We start from the raw sequence: 22,501 nt of genomic DNA on the forward strand, positions 1-22,501 counted from the left end.
GCGTGTGCGCGTCTGTGTGTGTGTGAGTGTGTGTGCAGTGGGGGGTGTCTGTTGGTGTCCTCTGTTATTTGCTATGGGGATTTATGAGCTGTTTGTGTGGTTTCAGCAAGTGCGAATTCAAGTTCAAGGTAATGCTGTGTCGGTGTGTCGACTGTAGTACACCTTATCAGTAATGCAGGCAGCATACTCCCAGTGTGTGTGTGTGTGTGTGTGTGTGTGTGTGTGTGTGTGTGTGTGTGTGTGTGTGTGTGTGTGTGTGTGTGTGTGTGTGTGTGTGTGTGTGTGTGTGTGTGCGGGTGTGCGTGCGTGCGTGCGTGCGTGCGTGTGTGCTTGTGTGTGTGTGTGTCTCATCAGTGATGCCGTTACATGCCTTGTGTGCGTCATCACTGAAGACCTTCATGGCCAGAAGAGCAGGGAGGGGTCAGAATGGCCCTGAGAGAACAACACTGACACACACACAAACTCAGACCCACTATTTTCCACACACCAAACACTTCCACACACTCTTTCACTTCCACCCTCTCCCTTTACTGTCACATATACACACATAAATCAATCAGTTTTTCCTTCTTTGTTCCCCTATCTCTATCTATCATATAATTAACATTGATGAGAAGGACTGTGAAGGTGATAAACTCTGTGTCCAGGTGTGGGGGTTTGCCTTCCTCGTGCCGTCTAGCCGCAGTACACTAAAGTCACCAGTGGAGGGCACTGTGACTCCATGGATAAATGTAACCTCAATGATGGGGGACTCACTTTTTGCCTCCTGTAGTCAAAACATTAAGTTAAAATACAAACTTGAAGTCTTTAATAAAGAAATACTTTTGAGAAAAAGAAAATGTAAATACATTTTAATGTTTATTTCAGTTTAAGTTAAATATAGAACAGAACTAAGGCTAACATTGAAAGTCTGCGGTAGATGTTTTGTATTTGTCATTTGAATTCAAAGATAAAGTATAAATATAATTAAGAACAGCTGTTTGAACATAATTGATGGACCTGAAATATGTGACATAAGATGATAGTTTAAAGATATTTTAATTTTATTTGTAATTTGTTAAAAATATGACATGGGTGCAAACTGATATATTTCCAATGTTACACTTATTAAGGTTTTAAACAGATAAATACCTTCTCCATAGTCTAACAAATGTGCTCATCTAAGTTTCAGATTAAAAAACAAAGTTCTTTCTAAAAGCATCATTAGAAAAACAAAAGTCCAAAAGTTGAGCCAGCTTCAGTCATAGTTGAAGGTTTGAAAGTTAAAGCCAGAAGGTCAGGGCCAGTGAGTAACTGGTAAATATTTTTCAGTCAGGTTCTTTGCATATTTCAGGCCATCTTTGAGAATTTTATCTTTGTAACTTGAACAGTTGTAGCTGGGATATCATCAAATTTACTGAAAAACAGAAAATATAAGCTGCAGTTATACTGTTCATGCACCAGGGGTGCGCAAGTGAGCACCGCCTAAGCCCCTCCCTTAAGCCTTCCCCCAGCATCCTAGCCCTCCCACATCCTGCCCCCGTCCCCCCTCCTCACTGCCCCACCCTGCCATCTGGTCCTTTTCACACAATCACAGACACACACACACTAATGCACGCACACACACACACAGTCAGGACTTTTTTTCTCCCGTTTCCTTTCACAGTGGAAAAACAGGATGAAGGGGCTCTTTCAGACTGGAGGTTACCGTGGAAACCCCCTTATTCTTTTTCTGTCAAACTTGCTTACATTGTGACACACACACACACGCACACACACACACACACACACTTAGAAAGAAAGTGACAGAATGTTGGACATTTAAAGTTTAAAGGGACCACGACTACAGCTGTCCTTCTGTCTGCCTCTGTTTGGGCCTCCTGTTTACTTTAGACAAAGAACTTCATGCCCCCCCCTCCCCTTTTTTCTGTTCCTGTTCTTCTCTTTCCTCCATTAGGAACTTTAACTTTAACATTTATAAAGTGAACTTTCCTTTAAGAAATAACTTAACATGTCCACAATAGATTTTTCTAAATGATTTAGTCCTTGTTGATGTTGAAACTTGGCACATGATTTGTTTGTGTCTCTGTGTGGTTCTTTCTCTTGAGCAACCCACAGCACTTTTTCCTAAGAGCTACTCAGCCCACAGATATTGATGTTGAAACTAAAAACCCTCTCATCTGTTCCAGTTAAGACTGTCTCCAGCCTGGAATGCTGAATGGAAAAAACTTAGTTTGAAGTTATATAAAGTTAATGTTGTGCTTTTCTGCTATCTTGCCACCAGAGGGCCAAAGAAAAACACTTTGAGGGCTACAGACACACAAAGGAGCACATCATCTGAAAGCTTTTAGTGGGTTAAAAATAAACTTCAGGCTGCACAAACAGGGAGCGGTGATGAGTGGATGAATGGGCTGCATGAAAAGGCACGAGAAGAGATAGAATAGAAAAAAAAGAAAGAAAGCTGCTTTGCTTTCTGGGAGAGGCCTTGAACTTTTCTATGAGTTGAGGCTGCAGTTCAAAGTATTATGGGATAAAAGTTCACCCCACACTTGTTTTACTCACTCTCTTTGTGTGAACTTTCTCTCTCTTTTCCCTTTTCTCCATCATTATTTTTTCTTCTCCAAGCTTGGCTACCCATTACCTTCTCCACCACACATTTTCTCCTTTTAAGGAGTGAGAGAACAGGAGAAGAGGGGAATAGGAAGGGGGGGTGGTACTCTCAGGTCTGCTGACTGATAAACAGACTCCTCTTTGTGCAGTTAGAGACAGACAGACACGCACACATGCACACACTTCGTTACATATTGACAGGGACCTCGGCATGACTTGGCTCCTCATGATTCTGTGCCCCCTCTTTTTGGCCCCCCTCTCCCCCTCCATCCCTCTTTTTCTCTCTTTCCACTTTCCACAATTAAAAACAGAAGTCAGAAATGGACAGAATTAGTTTTTCTGTCATGACACACACATACTCGTTTGCGTGCACAAGCACACACAAACATAGACCCCCCCTTCTCTCATTCCCCCCCCCTTTTCATCATCTCTCAGTGCCAGGCAGCTGTTGGGGAGACGAGGGGGAGGTGTTCCAGTAAAAGAGACGTGTGTGTGTGTGTGTGTGTGTGTGTGTGTGTGTGTGTGTGTGTGTGTGTGTGTGTGTGTGTGTGTGTGTGTGTGTGTGTGTGTGTGTGTGTGTGTGTGTGTGTGTGTGTGTGTGGTGGTAAGGGTGGTAGTGATTTGTTTCCACAAAAGAAGCTGCCTTTGTGTGAAGGCATAACAAAAAGGCAGCTGGGATGATAAAACATGTGGATGTCAGCACTCCACAAGTGTGTTCATACGTGTATTTTAGTGTGTGTGTGTGTGTGTGTGTGTGTGTGTGTGTGTGTGTGTGAGTGTGCGTCTAGTCACACATGTGTTCTGCCTCAGTCATATCCTCTCCTCCCCCACAATGACTAAGTGTTACAGGAAGCAGTGCTCCATAGCCACCACTAGAGGTGCCATCAGCTCATAAATGAATTGAGCTCTGCATGTGGAAACCACGGAGCAGCCATTTTACAATCTCCACACCAGACCCCATTTTATGAATCAGCCATGATGTCAGCATAGCTGAGCCTGATTCTATTGGCTCGAGCACAATTGGCTCTGTAGCTGTAATATTGCGGATGCACACACACACATGCTTCCTCAGTGGCTCTCCATCTCTCCGAGATGTGTACACACAGGCACCCACTGACCTAGTGACATGATGCCTTAACTAGGTTACTGCTCCCAGACTAGCAGGGATAATCCTGTTATATCATTCCTTGGGATTACTTACTACACACATAAGATGTTCATCTGTACTATATATACTGTATATGCCTGTCAGCCTTTTGTACAACTGTGAAAGTCCATTATCTATACATGTGAGCACAGGACTTTGTTACATACTACAGCTTTCACTCTTTGATGTGGTGACTTTTAGATCTCGTTATTGCTCTCCATATAATCTTTAAATCAGTGTCTTAGATATGAATGATTTTGATCCAGCTTCCAAGCTGTTGCTTCTGTGTTGAGGTGTTTATTTGTAGATTCGTGTCACTTCCTTGCCTTTCAGCTGGGACTTGCTGTGTTTGTGTGTTTGGTGAAGATATTTATGTAGTTTCCTGTAAGATGTCCTGATAGATTTTCCTACCCTGTGTGTGTGTGATGAGTGTCTTCCTGCGGTGGTTTCCTGCTCTCAGCAGAGGCTATGGCTGGAGTGTTGGACACAATGATGTTGTTGATTCACAGTAGTGATACACACAGCTGATTACACTATCTAACACAAATGATATGCATATGGAGGAAGTACAGAGTTAGACTTTGCTAAGCTTGAGTCAGACTTTGTATGGTGTAGTTTCACTGAGTAGAATCTAACGCGGAGTGAAACAATGGAACGTATTGAGGCCACAGTCCTCTGACTGACTGACTGTTTTGTGTGTATGTGTATGTTCTAAATGAATGAGATGAGGAGCTCATTAAGAGGCCTGGGCTTGTTAACAGACTGTCCCACTGATTGGGCTCTCACACAGAGACAAAGCACTGTTTGACTGCACATATGGAGGGATGGAGAGACGGATGAGTGAGTTGTTATGCTGAAGTGGTTGTCTCTCTGTAGAGAACAGTGTTTCTGTTTGAATGCCCTTGAATGTGGACTGTTTGTGTAAAAGAAAATGTTGGAATGACTCTGAGGAAGTAAAAATAATAAAAAGGCAACGTGCAGAACAGAGAGCCAAACCCATGTATCAATGTGCAATAGATATGAGTAACAATGTTTATTACATAGTTGTTACTAAATCCATTTACAACTTCTAACTTTTGTTTTCATGTCTGCTATTTCAGAACCTTGTCTGTTGTAGTAAGACACTTGATTGGAGCTTTGTAATTACATGAGATCATCACCAGGCAGTGGAAATAGGTAGGCTGCTCAGCACCCAGAGGAAGGATGATTTTTTTATGTTGTTTGTTTCAGACAAAACATCATAAAGAGACACAGCATACCATAACTGTACACAGTGTACCCACATTGTCAGACATAGATTCTTATTTCCTGTAGCTGTCTGGTCTTTATAAAGGTACGCAGTGGACAAGGCCACAAGGAGAAAATGATTAGGGGAGAACTGTGAAGGTGATAGAGATTCTCTAGTAGTTACAAAAGTTTACAAAACGTAATAAGTTATTGTTAGTATTTATTTTGGGAGACTCATAGGCCCTTTGTGAAACATGCTGTAATTATTGTTCCATTATTATTTTAAATACAACAAAGATTATTTTAGTCATGAATAAGTTTTCAATAAAGGAATGTCAGAAAAATGTCCTATGCCCATCCTAAGTTATGATAAGACAGTCTCATTTGATTACTCAATAAAATAAAATAAAAAAGCCTATAAACTCTTAATCATAGTGTAGTAATATAAAATGGCATATTGAAAAATATAACAATGTAGTAATAAAATAAATCTTCCCTCAAGTCAGAGCTGCAGCCTGAAAATGTCTGGCTCATGAATAATGACACTTCTCAGCCCCAATACTACAGAGCTGTTACAGTTCTTTTGCCACTCTTATGCATGAATGTTGAATACGAGTAGTTGGCTATTGAAAGCAGAAACAAATGAGCAACACTGACATCCAGTTCTCTGCTGGTCTGATCTAATGTGTCCGTGCAGAGTGGTCTGCTGTGAGGTCAACCCCATGTGCTTGTTCATCTTTCACTCTTAATTCCCATCCTGTGCACAGTCACCCCCACACAACCACACACTGACACATCCTTACAGTCACATCCTGACCTTGTCGGAACAAGTTAACGCAAAGTGTTTCTATATACTGTGTGTGTGTTTGTGTGTGTGTGTGTGTGTGTGTGTGTGTGTGTGTGTGTGTGTGTGTGTGTGTGTGTGTGTGTGTGTGTGTGATACAACCTTACTGTATGTGTGTGAGAGTATGCTTTTTGCAAACTTTGACTGCCTTGCAGCTATCAAATGTCCAACCATATTTACCCAGCCCACACACACCAGGGTCAACTTCGCCCAGTGTTACAGGCATTTAATAGCAATTCATCTTACCTAAGGCCACTGATACAATAATCCTAACACCTCCATGACACCACACAGTTGGACGAGAGTGATGAAGTGAAGGCTGTGCCAAGTCAGTCAGCTTTCAGCCATCACATTAGCCATCTATCTTCCTCTTCTCCCTTCTTTTGCTTTATACAGATCCTGTAATAACAAGTGACTGCTGCTTTTACTGCTGTTCTTACTTCTAGTGTTATTTCTAATACCATCATTATAAAGAAATATGATTTCTAATCAAGCATCCTCTGAAGATTACAAGAATCTTTCCTGAATAAAACTGCCATTCTAAAAGTTTGTCTCTTGTCATTTTCAGCCAAGAAGGACCAAGATGGTGGGGAGGACAAGAAGCAAACACAGAAGAAGAAGGTGAAGGAGCTCAAGGTCCTTGATGGCAAGATTTCGCAGAACCTCTGTAAGTCCAAACATGCCTGATACCCTAACACTGTTCTCATTGCTTTGTAAATGCACTTAGTGTGCATCCTACCTTGAAATATAATTAAAAGTTTTCTCCTGAATCCTGTTTTGATTTACTTTTTTATTGTGTTTGCTCATACAGCCATTTTCTTGGGATCGTTTCGTCTCCCCTATGAAGAGATCAAGAACGCTGTCTTGGAGGTTAACGAGAAGATCCTCACAGAGTCCATGGCTCAGGTACAGAGCTCAGATCTGCTCCGTGTTTGTAGCTAAGGTTCTGTGGTTATCAGGTTCTGTTTGTGCATCTGATCTTGTATGGTCTTATAGTTGGGTGTTGTCTTTCCTTTTAATATTCTTAATCGTACCTTGAATAAAATTAGGATACTAGCAATACTTGGACAACAAGGCTGCACAAACATTTAATGTCTCTAATTCCGTCACTTGTGTATTTTCCTCTTGTGTCATGTAGAACCTGATCAAACAGCTGCCAGCACAGGAGCAGCTGAATGTCCTGGGAGAGATGAAGGACGAATATGATGATTTGGCTGAGGCTGAGCAGTTTGGTGTCGTGGTAAGTAATCATATAGACACACACAGTCAAATGAAACACTGTCAAAAAAGACTTTTCATGCTTTTGGTGTATCCGTGCAGTCGGAATTCCCACCTGACTTGGAAATGACTAACCACAAATACAGCGAGGAAATCAGTGTGATGTCAGATGAGGCCGAGAAAATGTTTGACTATTGAGATAGAGTCAGTCTGTGTGGTGAATGTGTTAGATACAGAAAATCCTCAGGCTGTTAAACAACAGCTGCTTTGTTTAGCAGTGGAAGATGTGAGTAATAGATGGAATCCCCTTCATTCACACACAACTACACACACACACACACACACACACACACACACACACACACACACACACACACACACACACACACACACACACATAATGTCGATGGCAACAGACAGATAGAATGGGTCTTCAGTCCCCTCACCATCTTTTTTTTTTCCTTCCTCCAGATGTCCAGTGTGAAGAAGCTGATGCCCCGGCTTCAGGCTATCTTGTTCAAGCTGCAGTTTGAAGAGCAGCTGAACAACATCAAGCCAGATGTGGTGTCTGTGACAGCAGCATGTGAAGAGCTCAGGAAGAGCCAGACCTTCTCCAAGCTTCTAGAGATCACCCTCCTTGTCGGGAACTATATGAATTCTGGCTCCCGTAACGGAAAAGCATTCGGCTTCTCCATTTCCTACCTGTGCAAGGTAAAGTCCCGTGTAGAAGATGCACACACACAAAATGAAAAATTGAATGAATGGAGGGTTAGAAAACACAATCCTTTTACACTCTGCCCACATTTTGGCTTTAATTACATCAAATTCACACCACATTTAATCAGAATCTCATGCTCAGCAAAACCAGAAACTATTTACAAGCTACATTATTTACTTGCCTTGCTGCGTAACAAAAGGGGATTAACATAAATCCATAAGTTAATTTAAGTTAAAAAAACATGGGGCACCGAAATGAGTGACTCACTGACAGCACATGCAGCAATTAAATAACTGTTTATTGATTTCCTATTCAGTGTGCTCTGTTTCAATCAATCCCTTTTCCAATCAGCTGCGTGACACCAAATCAGCTGATCTGAAGCAGACGCTGCTCCATTTCCTCGCTGATGTGTGTCAGGAGCAGTATCCTGAAGTCATGGGCTTTATGGACGAGCTTATCCATGTGGAAAAGGCCAGCAGAGGTACATGGGACATATCAGTGATAACATTAAATCTCTATCCCTGCAAAAGATCATCCACTCTAATCTTTGTGTGGACTAAAAAAATAATGTTAGTACACATAGTGGGGTTTTATTGATGCAGTGAATGTAGGTTATTTACATCTTTAATGTCTCCTTTCTGTCCCCTGCAGTTTCTGCAGAGACGATCCAGAAGAACCTGGAGCTGATGGGCCGTCAGATCAAGGACCTGCAAAAAACTCTGGAAACCTTTCCTCCCCCTCAAAATGACAAGGACCATTTTGTGGAAAAGATGTCCATATCCATTTTATACAGTTATATATTCAACAATTTTTCAGCAATGGCCTAACACAGTCAATACATCTTTTCGTTGAAATATGCTTTTTTATGTCTTTAAAATCAGATATGTTGTTTCTGCTTTCCTTAACACCATGTCTCCACAGTTTCGTGGGTACTTCCCAAGAACAATATGATAAGCTGGATCTTCTGCATAAGAATATGGAGAAACAGTTTAATGACCTGGGAGACTACTTTGTCTTTGACCCCAAAAAAATCTCAGTGGAGGAGTTCTTTGGAGACCTCAACACCTTTAAAAACATGTTTCAGGTGCGTTTGTGTGCATGGGAATGAGCTCACTTGTTTCAGATGTGGTTTTAAGTCCTAACTGACCTCTCAAAGGGGGTAACAATAAAAAGATGAAAGACAGATATCAAACCAGGACGCTGCACACCTGTTTGGTTTGTGTTGACATAATAACGAATAAAAGGGACTTCATTATATTGTCAGTTCATACATCAGGTGTAATTGTGCCTTTGGGAAGGTCCCCCCAGGATGTAACTTGTTTTACCAGTCACTGTTGATAACTGCCATCCGCAGGTTTTGAAGTTCTGTTTACATACACACACATCAATCTGATCTATCATACATTTGTCCTATTGAACTTCTAATTTTTAATCTCAATAACATAATCCTACCAGGGACTGACATTATTTTTCTATACATGCACTTTCTGTTTCCTCTTTCCTCTTATTCTCTTCTTTACCCACCAGCAAGCAGTAAAGGAGAATCAGAAGAGGAAGGAGTCTGAAGAGAAGATCAAGAGGGCCAAGCTAGCAAGGGAAAAGGCAGAGAAAGAGAAGGAGGAGAAACTCAAGAAGAACCAGCTCCTCGACATCAACGCAGGTATTGCTTGATCACATCAGTTTACCTTTGTGTGACTGAAAGAGAGAGAAACACTCCATGTCTCTCAGATAGCATTTCCCTCTGACTCCAGTTGGGGGCAGTCAGAGTCCACGCTTCTGTAGTGTTTTTGTGTGTTTCTGTGTGTCTGTGTGTGTGTGTCTGAAAGAGCCCATAAGAATTTATAGACCAGAGTTAATCTAATGGTGATGACCTGCGTTTGGTAATAAGCAAGGGACAATAAGCTCCACAGAGAGTGAGGACAAGGAGGATACATGCAAGGAGCCTCTGGACCTCTCTCCACTCTTCTGGGGAATGAGGGATTTGCTTCCAAAGAAGCAAACTGAAAGAAGGTCTAAATCTCTTTATCACCAAAAACACATTTCTGCTCTTATATGAGATGCTGTTATAAACTTCCAGCAGCATATTGTCCTGTGTAACACAAACACACACAAACACTTACACAGTCTCTCACTCTCATCCTCACATACACACATTTAGTGCTCAAATCCTGCCTTGCAGAAAAACATTTCTGCAGAGGCACTTTTTCCCTCTTCTCTCAGACTGTGACCTAGTTTCAGTACATTCCTCCTCTCTCTGGCTCCACTCGAGTTCTCCTGGGACTCCACGGTTCCACTGTCAAAATTCTCTACAGCCTCAGCGTATTCTGCTTATTTGTATGTGTGTGAGCTAAAAAGTTACTTTGTCTTACTCTTGTGAATGTTACTGCTTTGCTTTACTTGTGTTTTGGGGGGACTCTCTCTGTGGCCAAAGTGTTTCTGCACTGTGTGTGTGAGTGTGTGTGATGTGTATCAGTGAGTCTGTTTTGTGAACCTCTTTTACAAAAAGTCTTTCTGGCTTTTCTTCTACTGCTCCATGTTCCAGCTGGCTTCTCCTCTCCTCTCTTTCTTGCTTTTGTTTCTTCCCTCCATCTTCTTTTTCTCCTGCCCTCCCCCCTCCTTCTGCCGTTCATTTAAAGGGCACTTAAAGGACCAGAGCATTGAGGCTCTTGTGGAATATTTTGACTGTGTTAAAAGTTTGGAGCAGGCATTTTGTGGTGAAAGCGAGGTAGTCAAATTTCATGTTCAGCCTCTGGAGGCATGCAGGACTGGAACATAATAGAGCTTGAAAGATGAATGTGTATGTGTGTGTCACTGTGTGTATGTGCATTGAGGGACTGGAGATCATTTACATACAGGTGGCATATTTGACTGCCCTTGTAACCCGGGGTCATTCAACACCCCCTATTTAAATTCATGTCTGGCATACACACACCTGTTCTTTGTCCTGTATTTGTTTATAACGCTCATCCAGGATGGCTGTTAAACAAAGGTTGTTCTGATAAGCTCATCATTCTACTCCTCCTTATTCCCGTTTTCTGTTGGACTCTCCCACCCATACACTCAAATACCCTCACTATCTCGTGAATTCCCTGAATGTTCCTCTTTCTCACTTAATGTCTCTCCCTTAACATAATACCCCAGTTGTTGGTTCAACCAGTGAAGGTCAGTGTATGTTTGCAGCTTGTGGCCTTGTCATTCCTGTGTGAGTCAGACAGACAGACGCTCCCTCAGTGGAGCCTCACATGAGCCTCACATGTGATGTTTGTGAATACCGGATTCTTCTAAGATTTGTATTACATTATAATTATTTTATCTTAAAATCATAAAGAACTTTATTTGCTTTATTTGGCTGTGACATGAGAGTTCAAGATTTAGAGCACAAGACTCACAAAGTACTTAAGTTCAGCTCCCAAAAGTCCACAAACACTACAAGAAATTGAAGCCAGATCCTTGCTCCACAAGGGTTTGATCCCCTTCTATCCCTCTGTACTAAAAAAATCCATCTCTTACTGTCATACATGTATCTTTGGATGTATGCCAGACTGCTATGGAACCAGCCTTTTCGTATTCCTGCAGCTAGGTGTCAGTGCTGTCTGTAAAAATTATTGGAGGCAGTGCATTCTTACGTTTAGTGAAGGGTGTGTGCATCTGTGGTTTATAAACCCACAGAGATGCTGGCATGGGAACTGCCACTAGGAGTGATCATGCTCCACACAGAAAGAAACACAGAGAGAAGTGTGGGGGAGGGGAGGGAGGGAGGGAGGAAGAAGGAGAGAAGAGCAGCAGATGCCCTCTTGGGGATTAGACTGTGTTGTTGTCTTTTTGGAAACAGGGTTAGGAGAGGAGAGGAGGAAAGCAGAGGGTGAGAGGGGGGATGAGATGGGATGAGCCTAGGTAGGTAGCATGGTTTCTCACCCAGGCAGCTGCCAGAGAGGAGCATGATCATAGCACAGATGTAAAACAAAAGTTGTGTTTTCAACCAACTTTAACACTTAATTTTTCCCATATCTTCCCTTCTCTCTGTTTTTCTGTTTGGGCTGTCCTGTGTGTTATCCTCTTTCTCTTCTCCTATTCATTCCCACACCTGTTATTGTGTGAACATCCATGAGGGGTGCTCTTGCTCCACACAAGATGCTGTCCAGCCTTTGTGTTTGTGTGTCAGCGTGTGTGTATGTGTGCCAGATAGTATGTGTCAGTGTGTGTGCATCCACAGAGACATCTTCAAGAGCTCATGATCTAATGCTATTACACTAATTAATCCATCTTATGTTCTTGCCTGCTTCCGGCATTATCTTGCTGTTTGTAGCACGCTTGTAGTTCTGTCTGTGTGTTTGTGTTCAGAGCATGTGTGCGTGCTGTGGCTACTCTCAACCCAGGACATTGTTGTATTGATGTTTAAGTAGAATTTTCCACCACAGGTTTTGAGGTCATTTTTATATTGATTCTCATAATAGCAACATCAACTAGATGTCTGCTTTTCAAAAGATCATGTGCATTAAAAGCAGCACATGATTAACAACAAGTAACTAAATCCGGCTTATGTTATGACTCCTATTTTAGCTCTATTACTAATCACTAACAAACCAATCATTGTTAAGTTTCCCTATATAACAAGATCCACAAGTGGCTTCATCAGTTATTTTTGCTTTAAGCTGCACTCATACAAAGGCACTTTAGAGCTGTGTTTATGTTCTTGTCAGTGCACTAATCCAAGGATGTTCCAGTCTTAATTTGAGTTCACTCGGTCAACAAAAACCCTGTTATAACTGTCTTGTTATTTAGTTTCCTTGTCGCCTCCAGTACATTTTCACAAATAGGTCTGTGTCTGTCCTTCCACTGGGGCTTTAACCCAACCATGTGATTAGTGTGAGTGGAAATGTGCCAGATGTGTTTCCCCGGAAGGAGAAAATATGGCCTACATCATCCTGATGTAGCTGTGCAGTTCCAGGACATGGACATTGAGGGGTGTATGTGAGCTGTGAAAGGCCTGTGGAGTGTGTGTCAGAGACTTTCTCTGACGTGACAGGCGAGACCATGGGCCATCTGCTTCATGGCTTACTGCAGGATTAAATATTGTGTGTGTGTGCGAGTGTGTGTATGTTTGAGGAGAACTATGTGTGTGTTTGTGTTTCAGAGTGGGGGAGGTGAAGACATAAACCTTTAACCCACAACCTCACTGCCCCTTTTTTAGACCCCTGTGTCTCTTTTCTGCTTCAAAGAAAATAATTAAAACCATCTGCCTGAGTGCTTAGCTATGCCACTGACTCCTGCCCACAAAACAATCATGCCCACACACACATAGACACACACTGGAACACACAGGTCCCCCTCACACTTAGTCTGGCCCCCCTTGGGAGATTTAAGCCCACCACACACTGAGTCTAAGCAGACAATGTTGATGTAAACAAACAACCTTAGGTATGTGCACATTAAACATGCACAAGGGTCCTTTCCAGTCAACACACTTATAACTGTAAGCCACAATCACTACCTCATTCTTTAGTGCTTTAATGTTTATGAGGTCTCACTTTTGGTCTCAGTGGGTGTCTCTGTGTTTTTTATATTTATAGCGGTTATATCACCCTGAAAGTACATTATATAAGCCACTAGTAGTGACCATAGAACCAGGTCACTGACTATCTGGGTCAATGTAGCTAATTTGTTTACGTGGCTGGTAAGTGACCCCCATGCCCACGTGTGTTGGCATGTCTGAGAGTATCAGATGTAGATAGAGGGTTTCGAAAAACCACCAATCACTCCCTTGTTGTCGGGAAAAGAAAATGAGTGTTTATCTCAGAGTTGCATTGATTCAAATAACATTGCTGTGATGACAGATTTTTTTTGTGTGTGTGAGATAAATAAATATTTAAAGGTTAAAATGTCATACCTGCAATTGTGAATGCATTTCTGAAACATATTTTGTTGCTGTGTTCACAGAGGGTGATGAAACTGGTATCATGGATGGCCTGTTGGAGGCGCTGCAGTCTGGAGCCGCATTCAGGAGGAAGAGAGGACCTCGGCAAGCAGGTACCCTTACTCAACCTATAAATCCTCACAAAACATACAGATGTTTCAAAGTGTCATGTCCTACTTGATTTACAGATTTCTGTCGTTCTCACACATTTGTGGTATGCATATACTCTGAACCACATGTAGCACATGGGCTTCATTTACTCCCTCTTCCTCTTCGTCTCCATCTCCATGTTTCTGTCAACAAAAAACAACAGATTTGTTTGTGTTCCCCAGTTTCTCTCCATTGCTTGTTGCTCAGATACTGTGGGTTGTGTTAGTGTGCTCTGGCCTGGGTTACAGGAGGGCAAAGCCAACACAGGCTGGCACAGCTACACATGAAGAGGGAGGCTGCCAAGAGTGGGTGTGGCAGCTGGGTACTTGAGAGAAGAACAACTGGTGAGGGTGTGGTTGTGGAAAGAAAAACACAAGAGGAATATGACTGTAGCACTGAGGAGGACAAACCAGAGTGTGGGTAGAACAAGTTCATGGAAGTGGGATCACTGAGTTGGCTAAAGGAAGAACATATTAAAACCACTGACTAAAGCCTGAGAAAGATACAAGCCAGTAAATCCTCCCTCCACTGAAAAATGGGTTTGGCTTGTTAGTTCGTAACTTAGGAGTCTGATCTTTACAGCACAGAGTGATGTAACTGCAGAGTTAAAGAGCTGTACATATGGGCCTGACTCTATTGTATTACAACTTTGGGAAGCCAAACCAGATACAGCTTACATAAGTGTGACATAAACCACTTGCAAGCACACACTCATGAAGAATGGAAAGTAACAAAATCATCCAACTCAGAACTATTTATTTCATTTTATCCTGGAACAAATTTTTTTTTTTTTTTCTGAATACTTTGGCAGCCAGAAACCCATGACATGTATATGAGGACTACTCTTGAGCACTGTTGTTTGTATTGATCCTCATTGAGGCCATGCTGTCTAGTCTGTTAGCATGTAGAGACTGCCATGTAATCAGGTTAGCATTTACTCGTGTCTCCACCACCACTTACTTACTCCTTTTTTAGAGAGTACTTTTCTCCCTCCTCTCTTTGCTGTTTTATGTGTTTAGCACACAATGAATGGTAAGGACTGATACAACCATGTAATGAAAATGAGGCAATGTGAGTTGTCGGGATTGTAACTTTGTAACATGATATCAAGTGTTGGGAAACTTGTGTGTAACTATGTGAGTGGGAAAGTGTCCAGTGCTCATTAACTAGGGAAGAGAGAGCGAAAGAGAGATAGACCATGTGTTGTGTGTGTGTTTGTTCACATGCACTCATGTGTGGGTTAAGTATTCACACATAAGAGAGGGCCCGGGGAAGAGTGTGTGAAACCCAATACCTCCCTCAATAGAAGCCAGATGTGAAGCGGTGCTCCAGAGTGAAATAGTTTAGAGCAGAGGGTAGACTGCACTCTTTCCTGCTCTCTCTCTCTTTTTCTTTCTGTGTTCCTTTTATTCACTGAATGCATTTTTATACCCTTCCGAAAGCCAATTTGCATGGCAACAAAACAGTTTGTGACAAGTGGTCCTCTGTGGATTAAAGCTCCGTGGTCGTACAGTCTTTAGTCACAAACAGCTCAGGCTCGGTCACCTTTAAACTGACTGAGACAGCAGTGAGAGGAGGAAATGGAGAGGAAAGAGGCAGAAGCAGGAAGAGAGCACTGTGTGAGAAGAACTGGGGCCCACTTGGGGCTTAGTCAGTCACCCATAATACTGTTTGGCCACCTCACACTCCTAACAGGAAATACCTTAACCTGTGTGCATTCATGAGAGAGATAGAAAGGGAGAGAGTGCCTTTCTACTGACGCACACTTGTCTGTGGTAGGACAGAGGAGGAAATCTAAGGGCTATATGTCTCAGTTCCTCATCCGTGTCTGTATTCTCCTCCCATCTTGTCATTTTTTTTAACTTTTGCCAAAGTTTAAAGTTCAGGGTTTTCATGGATGATGTGGAGGGTTGTGATTAGTGAGGTACTAAGCCAATCTCAGCTTTCTTAAGATCACTGGTATCCTTCCCGTATCTGAAATAAGTAAGTACGGCTCCTGACCAGTCAAATCACTTTGGAAGTGCTGTAAGTTTGTCATCCACACATCAGTGTGTCTCCGTGCATGTTTCACTGGTTGGGTGTTTCAAAGGTCTTAAATTAGCGAAGGAGGCATATCCCTGGCACCACTGAGGCCACAGGCAGCCTGTATTATCAGAATAAAAACACTCCTCCATTAGTTTATGCATACAAGCAGAGCTTTCTGAGCACTATTTCATCAGAAAGTTTTCATAGTTGTACTTTCTGAAAACAGGGCAGAAAGGGATGAGGAGACTTTGATTTGAGAAAAATAAGGCTTGGTATGTTTTGTGGCTGTTTGGTCATAACACATCACTAAGGGACAGCAAATGGAGAAAAGGATTACACATCTTATTTGATTATGTGATGGAAAGTTTGTGGTCAAATAAAGGGAATTTGATGTGTCATAATTTCAGGGAATCATTTGCTCATATTTTCCATCCTTCGTAATTTTGGAATATTTTTTTCAATAGCAGAGTCCAGTTGAAGTTGCTCATTTACCACATTAAATAGTTTTCTACACACATCAAATTAAACTGTAGTTCATTGCAACTGTAGTGTTGGTGGTATTTTTCAGGATCTGATGTCTTTGAGTGAGTTCGCAGACATGAGACAAAGGTTTATCAGTGTTAAACATGGTGATCATGTCTTACGTTGCCAGTTTTCAAATAAAACATGATGCTACATTTGGGCTTACAATGCTCAATGTGTCTGAAAGGGGATTTTACCCTCAGGGCCGGAAATCACATGTGCAATTATATGATGTACAGTATATCCATTTGCCAAAACAAAGTGAGGCATTTTTTTTACCTCTGGCATGACATTAGTGGTTTCAAACATAATCTTCTTTGTTGCAGAAACGCCCAAGCGGCTTCTGGTAGCCTGTAACTCACAGTGTCTGAATCATTTAACATGTTGAACTGCTTTTGAGTCACAAGTAACAAAATGATACAAGAACAGATACAGATACAGATACAGATACAGATACAGATACAGATACAGATACAGGCAAGTTCAAAAATCAACAGATCTAAACTGGTAAAGGTAAATTTGATGAGTCCCATTTTAAGATGTTAAAGGATGCAAGTTGTAATCTCAATGTCACTTCTTGTGCTTTTGATTTAATAACAAGAATCCTGCATGAATAAGATATATCTTAACTTGAACAGGGAACATTCCTGCTTTACATGTTCAAGTTAACATTTCTTGTTTGTTCTCAGTGTATTTCAAGGTTAATTATTTAAGAATGCAAATAAAAAATGAAGCAACAACAGCAGGTGGACATCCAATCAGATGTATTACTCTTTCTAACAGGGGCCAATAAGTTGTTTCATCAGAGGACAACTCATAATTCTGTTGTTTTTGTTGGTCTGTTTCCAGGGATAGAGTAGGAAACTGGTTAGAGAGAGGGAGGAATGATAGGTGGGAAAGGGCCACAGGTCGGAGGTGAAACGGAGCCGCTCACTTTGAAGACTACAGCCACTGTGCAGAGGGTGCACGATGTCTAAGCTAAACAGGCGCCTCATTTTATCTGTTTTTTAACACTAATGATCTCAAGAGTTGGGATTCAGTTTTTTAAATTGCTCTATGTAAAATATATATAGAAATGATCAAAAACCACTGTAACCTGTTCAACAAAATGTTCCCCATATCTGAACTCGCAACCTATATTTAATATGAATGAGTCTGTCTATTGCAACACTTTAGATTATAAAAAACAACACAGGGCGCAGGTTTTGCCTGGTGTTTAAACTCCACAGGTTATGGTCTTCAAAGCAGGTGGCCTGATTCAATTCCGATGGCCCTTTGCCCTAGGTCATTCCCCACTCTCTATCCTAGTGTCCAACTCTATCCTCTGTCCTATAAGGCAGGGGTCCCGAACGTGTGGGTCAGGACCCCCTGGTGGAGTCGCGAGATGTCTTCCAGAATGTTTTTTTTTTTTTTTTTTTAAAGCTATCTGAAGATAGTATATTTTCCCCATTATAGTAAATAATATAGAAAAAAATTGTTGCTAACCTTGAAATAAAATCTTGAAATAGAAAATGTAATGAGTTTTTGCCTTTCTTTTTGCCAGACGACTCTTAAGTTTAGGGTTAGTGAACAGTTAATTACCCAAAGCATCAGTAGCAGTAGGGTTAATTCATACGGCACAGGAAACAGCCACATGCTCATATAGATAGGCTAACTTTCTGCAGACCAGCCAAATGAAGCCACATTAAATCACTTTGAGGGACAGTGGGGGTCACGAGTCTTTGGCACCTATATTTTGGGGGTCGCGGCCTGAAAGTTTGGGAACCCCTGCTATAAGGTATAAAACCCACACAGAAACTGATAAATCTTTGAAACTAAAAAGTCCTGTTCCAAAATGACTGAAGATTCATTCATTAAAAAGCTTATTTTGTTGTACTCTTCAGCATGTACACAATATGCTGAGACCAGATTCCAACTGAAGATGATAAGAAGCCTTTCAATAGCTTTAACCCTCAGGCACACTCTGTCAGCATGACAAAAGGATCACTTTTATGCTGTTCATTTTTTATCATGGTAATTGTCCTATTAAGCACAAAAAAATGTATCCAGTCTAATGTAGCTCTAAGTTAGCGCTGTTGAAAAATATGCGACTACTTCATGTTCACCACCAGACAAGTGAAAGTTCATGTTGCAGTTAGAAAAATATAAACTTTACCTCTGTTTATTTTCTTACCATGACTTCAAATACAACATGTGGCTTACTTCTTATATTTCAGCCCCAAGCCCCCAACGTATACTGTAACATAACATATAAGTAACTTCCATCATTATGAGGGTGCACCTAGTGAATACCTGAGCAGCCAAGTGCCCAAGCATGCAGAACCACTTGCAGATTGCATGCTGAGAAGTAACACCCAAAATACAGAACTTTCATTTCTGTAACTTAAAGCAACTTCTCCAACCACCTCATGATATTGCACCATCATTGCACTCATTCTTTAAAAAGAACATGTTTGACTACTTAAAGAGTTACACTTGTTGTCAGTGTGCATCCCTTCAGTGCAGGCAGCATTTCTGCTCCAAATAAGCGAGCACTCACAACTGTTTTGGAGCTAATGATCTCTCATTCATGAAAGAGTCTCAATTACATGAAGTGTGTCCCCCCTCTTTCTCTCCTCCCGTCACATCTGTGGCCACTGCAAACGTCACCAACAAGTTGTTAAGGAGCACTGAGGGCCCATTGAGTGTGTTGTCATGCTTATTGTGTCACAGTAGTGTGACTCAATAGAAAGCCACGAGGCTTCGGAGGCTGTAAACCCCCTGACCTTTGACCTGCACCTCAGCTCACTGTGTGTGTTTGTGCTGGTTGTGTAGAATGAGCAGGACTGCATGGGGTGTCCTCAGCTGTCTGCCCCAGTCTGTCTACACCCCCACCTTCAAACACAGACAAAACAGACACACCAGATGCCTGCGTGCCAATACAAAGACACTGATGTTGCATACCAATACATCCACCAAACAAACTCATCACGAGCCAATGGATAGACGACATTGCTTACTTTTCCAAACATAATCACTCTCTGGCTTTGTGCTTCAAATCTAAATTTAGATCTGTTTGGTACTTTTTCATATTACAGACTGGGCAGCTCTGCTACATTAGGCTAATTTGCATGTGTGTGTGTTTATAGGGCACTCGCGTGTAGAGGAATGACGTGCCTAAACACTCTCTATAGACCCATCTGCTGGGTCATGACCCTTTTTCCTGAGCAACCAATCGCAGTAGCAACTAGTTACAAAGGACCACCACAACAGAGATGGTGAGATAAAGGAGGTAGCAACAATAGAGGCACACGCTGGCCCTGCAGACGGTCTGCCATCACAAAAGAAGAGAAAGGACCCCTACAAAGATTTGTGCTCTCACAGATGTTCACACACACATTCACAGGAGAGATCATTCAGACCAATAGGAGAGCACTCATCAATCAAGTCATTACTGCAGCAAGTAGTGATGTCACATGCATACATAATACACCCTGAGGCAACACACACCAGGAAGCTCCACATATGCACAGTTGAGCCTGTTTGGGAACATAACATGCCTGCACATCAATACTATCCCACGGACGCAAGCCACTAGTGGTGCTGGATGACGTCACTGTTTCCCACAGTCCTCCAGTGCAGAGCAGTAGTGTGATATGCAGGGTGGCCTGAGGAGGGCGGTGTAAGTCTCTGCTAAAATGGAGACGTTCATGTAGTTCAGTTCACAGCAGCAATTTTACCATCATGCTAGTCATGGCACAGTTACCATGCTGTCATGTGACCGTGGCTCTAATGTAGCTGCTGTACTTTCAGTGAACCAAGAGCCTAAAGATGGCTGCTGCCATGTGAACCCCTTGCTTCACAGCATGCATGTTATGTTCAATAAAATGTAAGGAGGGTGCAATCTGGACCAGAGAGGAGATGGGTGTTCTCTGTGAAAGCTACTGAGCTAGTTCACAGAACTCTCTTGCCTGAAGCTGCTCTAGACTTAAATTGTCTCCTCACTATTATCCTTTACCTAGTTTACTGTACAACAACAAGTTTTTTCCCTCATCAGTCATTCATTATCGGGTCTCCAGCAGCGTAATGTGTTACAGATGATCTTTTCACTTCACTCTTTGTTCCTTCGATCACCCCTCACTGTGCAAACATGCTCTTTCAAGCTCTCTCCCACCAGTAAACAGACCTGAAAACAGCCTTTGTTGTGTACGCCGACGTCCTGTTTCCTACTGCTGCACACGCCAGGCTACACGCCAAGTGCCGAGATCATTTTGATAAATTCTCAACTAGTTTTCCTGATACGACACACATGCTGAGTATTTCCAAAGTTTGTAGTGCCACGTCTTAAAGGACTAATCCAGAGTTTTTTTTTCTACTAAAGTTCCAAATGGTTAAAGGGTTAGTGAGAGACAGATTAAAAAAGAATTAAAGAGCGGTCAGCGTCGAAGCAGCAGAGGTCGGGGCATCCTGCCTTAAGTCTCTCATGTTGGTCAAGTTACAAATAAGGCTACAGGGAAACCAGGTCTTTTAGGTTATTTTCCTCAGGATTTAGACTGCCTCTACAGAGCCACACGAGGCTTTGAACAACATAATCACTGAGAGGTACTACTCCCTATGACGAGTTAGCTAAATACTTACTGTCAAATAGGAAGAGGGACAATGTAATTTCTTAAATCACAACTCAGTGTTCAGGGCCAAACTTTTGTTTCAGTCACATTTTAAGCTCTGACCTGTAATGTAATTTTACTTATTTTTCAGTGTAAGGATACCTTAAGCTCTGATTCTATCCTAAAGTATTCTCTCCAAGAATGAGCACTCTCATTTTTTTTTCTTTGCAAAGCTGTTTGAGAACTTTCTTTTTTCAATTAAAGACAGACTGGGGAAGTTTTGGGAGACTGATGAACATGCTGGCCCCTCTACACCTAGTTTTAACATGAATCCTTAGTGAACTGATCACAGGTGGACAGCCTAAACTAATAGGTATAAACACACCCAAGACACACATCAAGATCACTGAGGCCATATTATGAAGTGATCTGGTTGGTCATCTTCCTGAAGCAGTGTGTGTACATTAATGTGTCAGGGGACCCACTGAAGGCTGCAAACTCTCTTTATCAAAACTCTTGTTTTAAAAATGGTCATATCACTTAAAGCATGTAAAAAACACAACTTTATAAGAGGGGGATGTTCAAGAAAATACAACTAGCACCTATAGTGATTCAATAGGGAGAGTTTGATTTATTTTCAGCACAAGATAATGCGCCCTGGATGTTGTTGGAAGATATAACCCAGTGAGAAAGTTTGTCTGATCTAGTCTTCAGTTGATGAACTACACAGAAGTAGAGTAACATTATATATGACAAATTAATGGTTTATCAAGGTTATTTACTATAAAAAGTAATGAAAAATATCTCTAACATAATCTTTAATGTACTTTCATTGGTTATGTATCTGCTGTAGCATCTGAAGCTAACTTGATACAGTCATGCACCTTGGTTGAAGTTGCATCTTAACTTAATGTAACTGTAGAAAGAAAGTCTTTAGCAAGTTTTGCACTGATTACTTTAATCTTGCAGGTTTATGTCTTAACTCATCATTTCCCATGCTGCCTCCAATGCAACATCCCTCAGATCCGACTCCTATCCTCCTCACTTTTCCTCCTCCTATCTTCTCTCCCTAGAGGGAAAGAAGGAGGAGGAGGAGGAGGAGAAGACGAGAGGAGCGAGTTGACAGCTTTTGAAGAGCTTTTCTCTGCGGGTTGGGTTTTTTAGGACACAGTACGCATACACACAGAGTAACATGCACACTGACACACTCTCTCTCTCACTGTTTTGGGGTCATTTGCATAATATCTAATTAGTAAGCTTGTGAGTAAGAGATGGTTTGGAAAGGGACAAAAATAGAAATGCGGTCCAAAAGTGAGAGTAGGCTGCGAAAGAGAGAAAGTGTTCCCATGTTTTGGTGTTCACAAGAGATGAAGAGCGATGTTTTTGAGTGATCATTTGACACCTCGGCTGTCTGAGCTGATCCAAGCAGCTGAGGCTCACATTTCAAGAAGACAAGTCAACTGTGAACATGACTCTAAATCTTCAAATCTCCTCTTTCTCCGCAGACTCAATTGTGTCTTGTCACAGCTAGTTCTGGAGACCTGTTTGGTAACTCGTGTTT

At 41.8% G+C, this 22,501-nt stretch overlaps 1 protein-coding gene across 1 annotated transcript in view; it reads left to right on the plus strand.

Moving 5' to 3' along the window:
* Window positions 1–16,233, plus strand: part of LOC117817796 (protein diaphanous homolog 1-like) — a 97,884-nt gene extending 81,651 nt beyond the window's left edge. Inside the window, exons 19-28 of the mRNA XM_034690556.1 lie at window positions 6,376–6,474; window positions 6,619–6,713; window positions 6,946–7,047; window positions 7,497–7,736; window positions 8,095–8,224; window positions 8,395–8,519; window positions 8,663–8,827; window positions 9,271–9,403; window positions 13,681–13,770; window positions 14,034–16,233. Coding sequence (XP_034546447.1) covers window positions 6,376–6,474; window positions 6,619–6,713; window positions 6,946–7,047; window positions 7,497–7,736; window positions 8,095–8,224; window positions 8,395–8,519; window positions 8,663–8,827; window positions 9,271–9,403; window positions 13,681–13,770; window positions 14,034–14,137 — 1,283 coding nt within the window. The 3' untranslated portion in view covers window positions 14,138–16,233. The remainder of the gene's footprint in view (window positions 1–6,375; window positions 6,475–6,618; window positions 6,714–6,945; window positions 7,048–7,496; window positions 7,737–8,094; window positions 8,225–8,394; window positions 8,520–8,662; window positions 8,828–9,270; window positions 9,404–13,680; window positions 13,771–14,033) is intronic.
* Window positions 16,234–22,501: the final 6,268 nt, after the last annotated feature.

The sequence above is a fragment of the Notolabrus celidotus genome, chromosome 8 (genome assembly GCF_009762535.1).
Source record: "Notolabrus celidotus isolate fNotCel1 chromosome 8, fNotCel1.pri, whole genome shotgun sequence".
In the NCBI taxonomy this organism is placed as follows: Eukaryota; Metazoa; Chordata; class Actinopteri; order Labriformes; family Labridae; genus Notolabrus; species Notolabrus celidotus.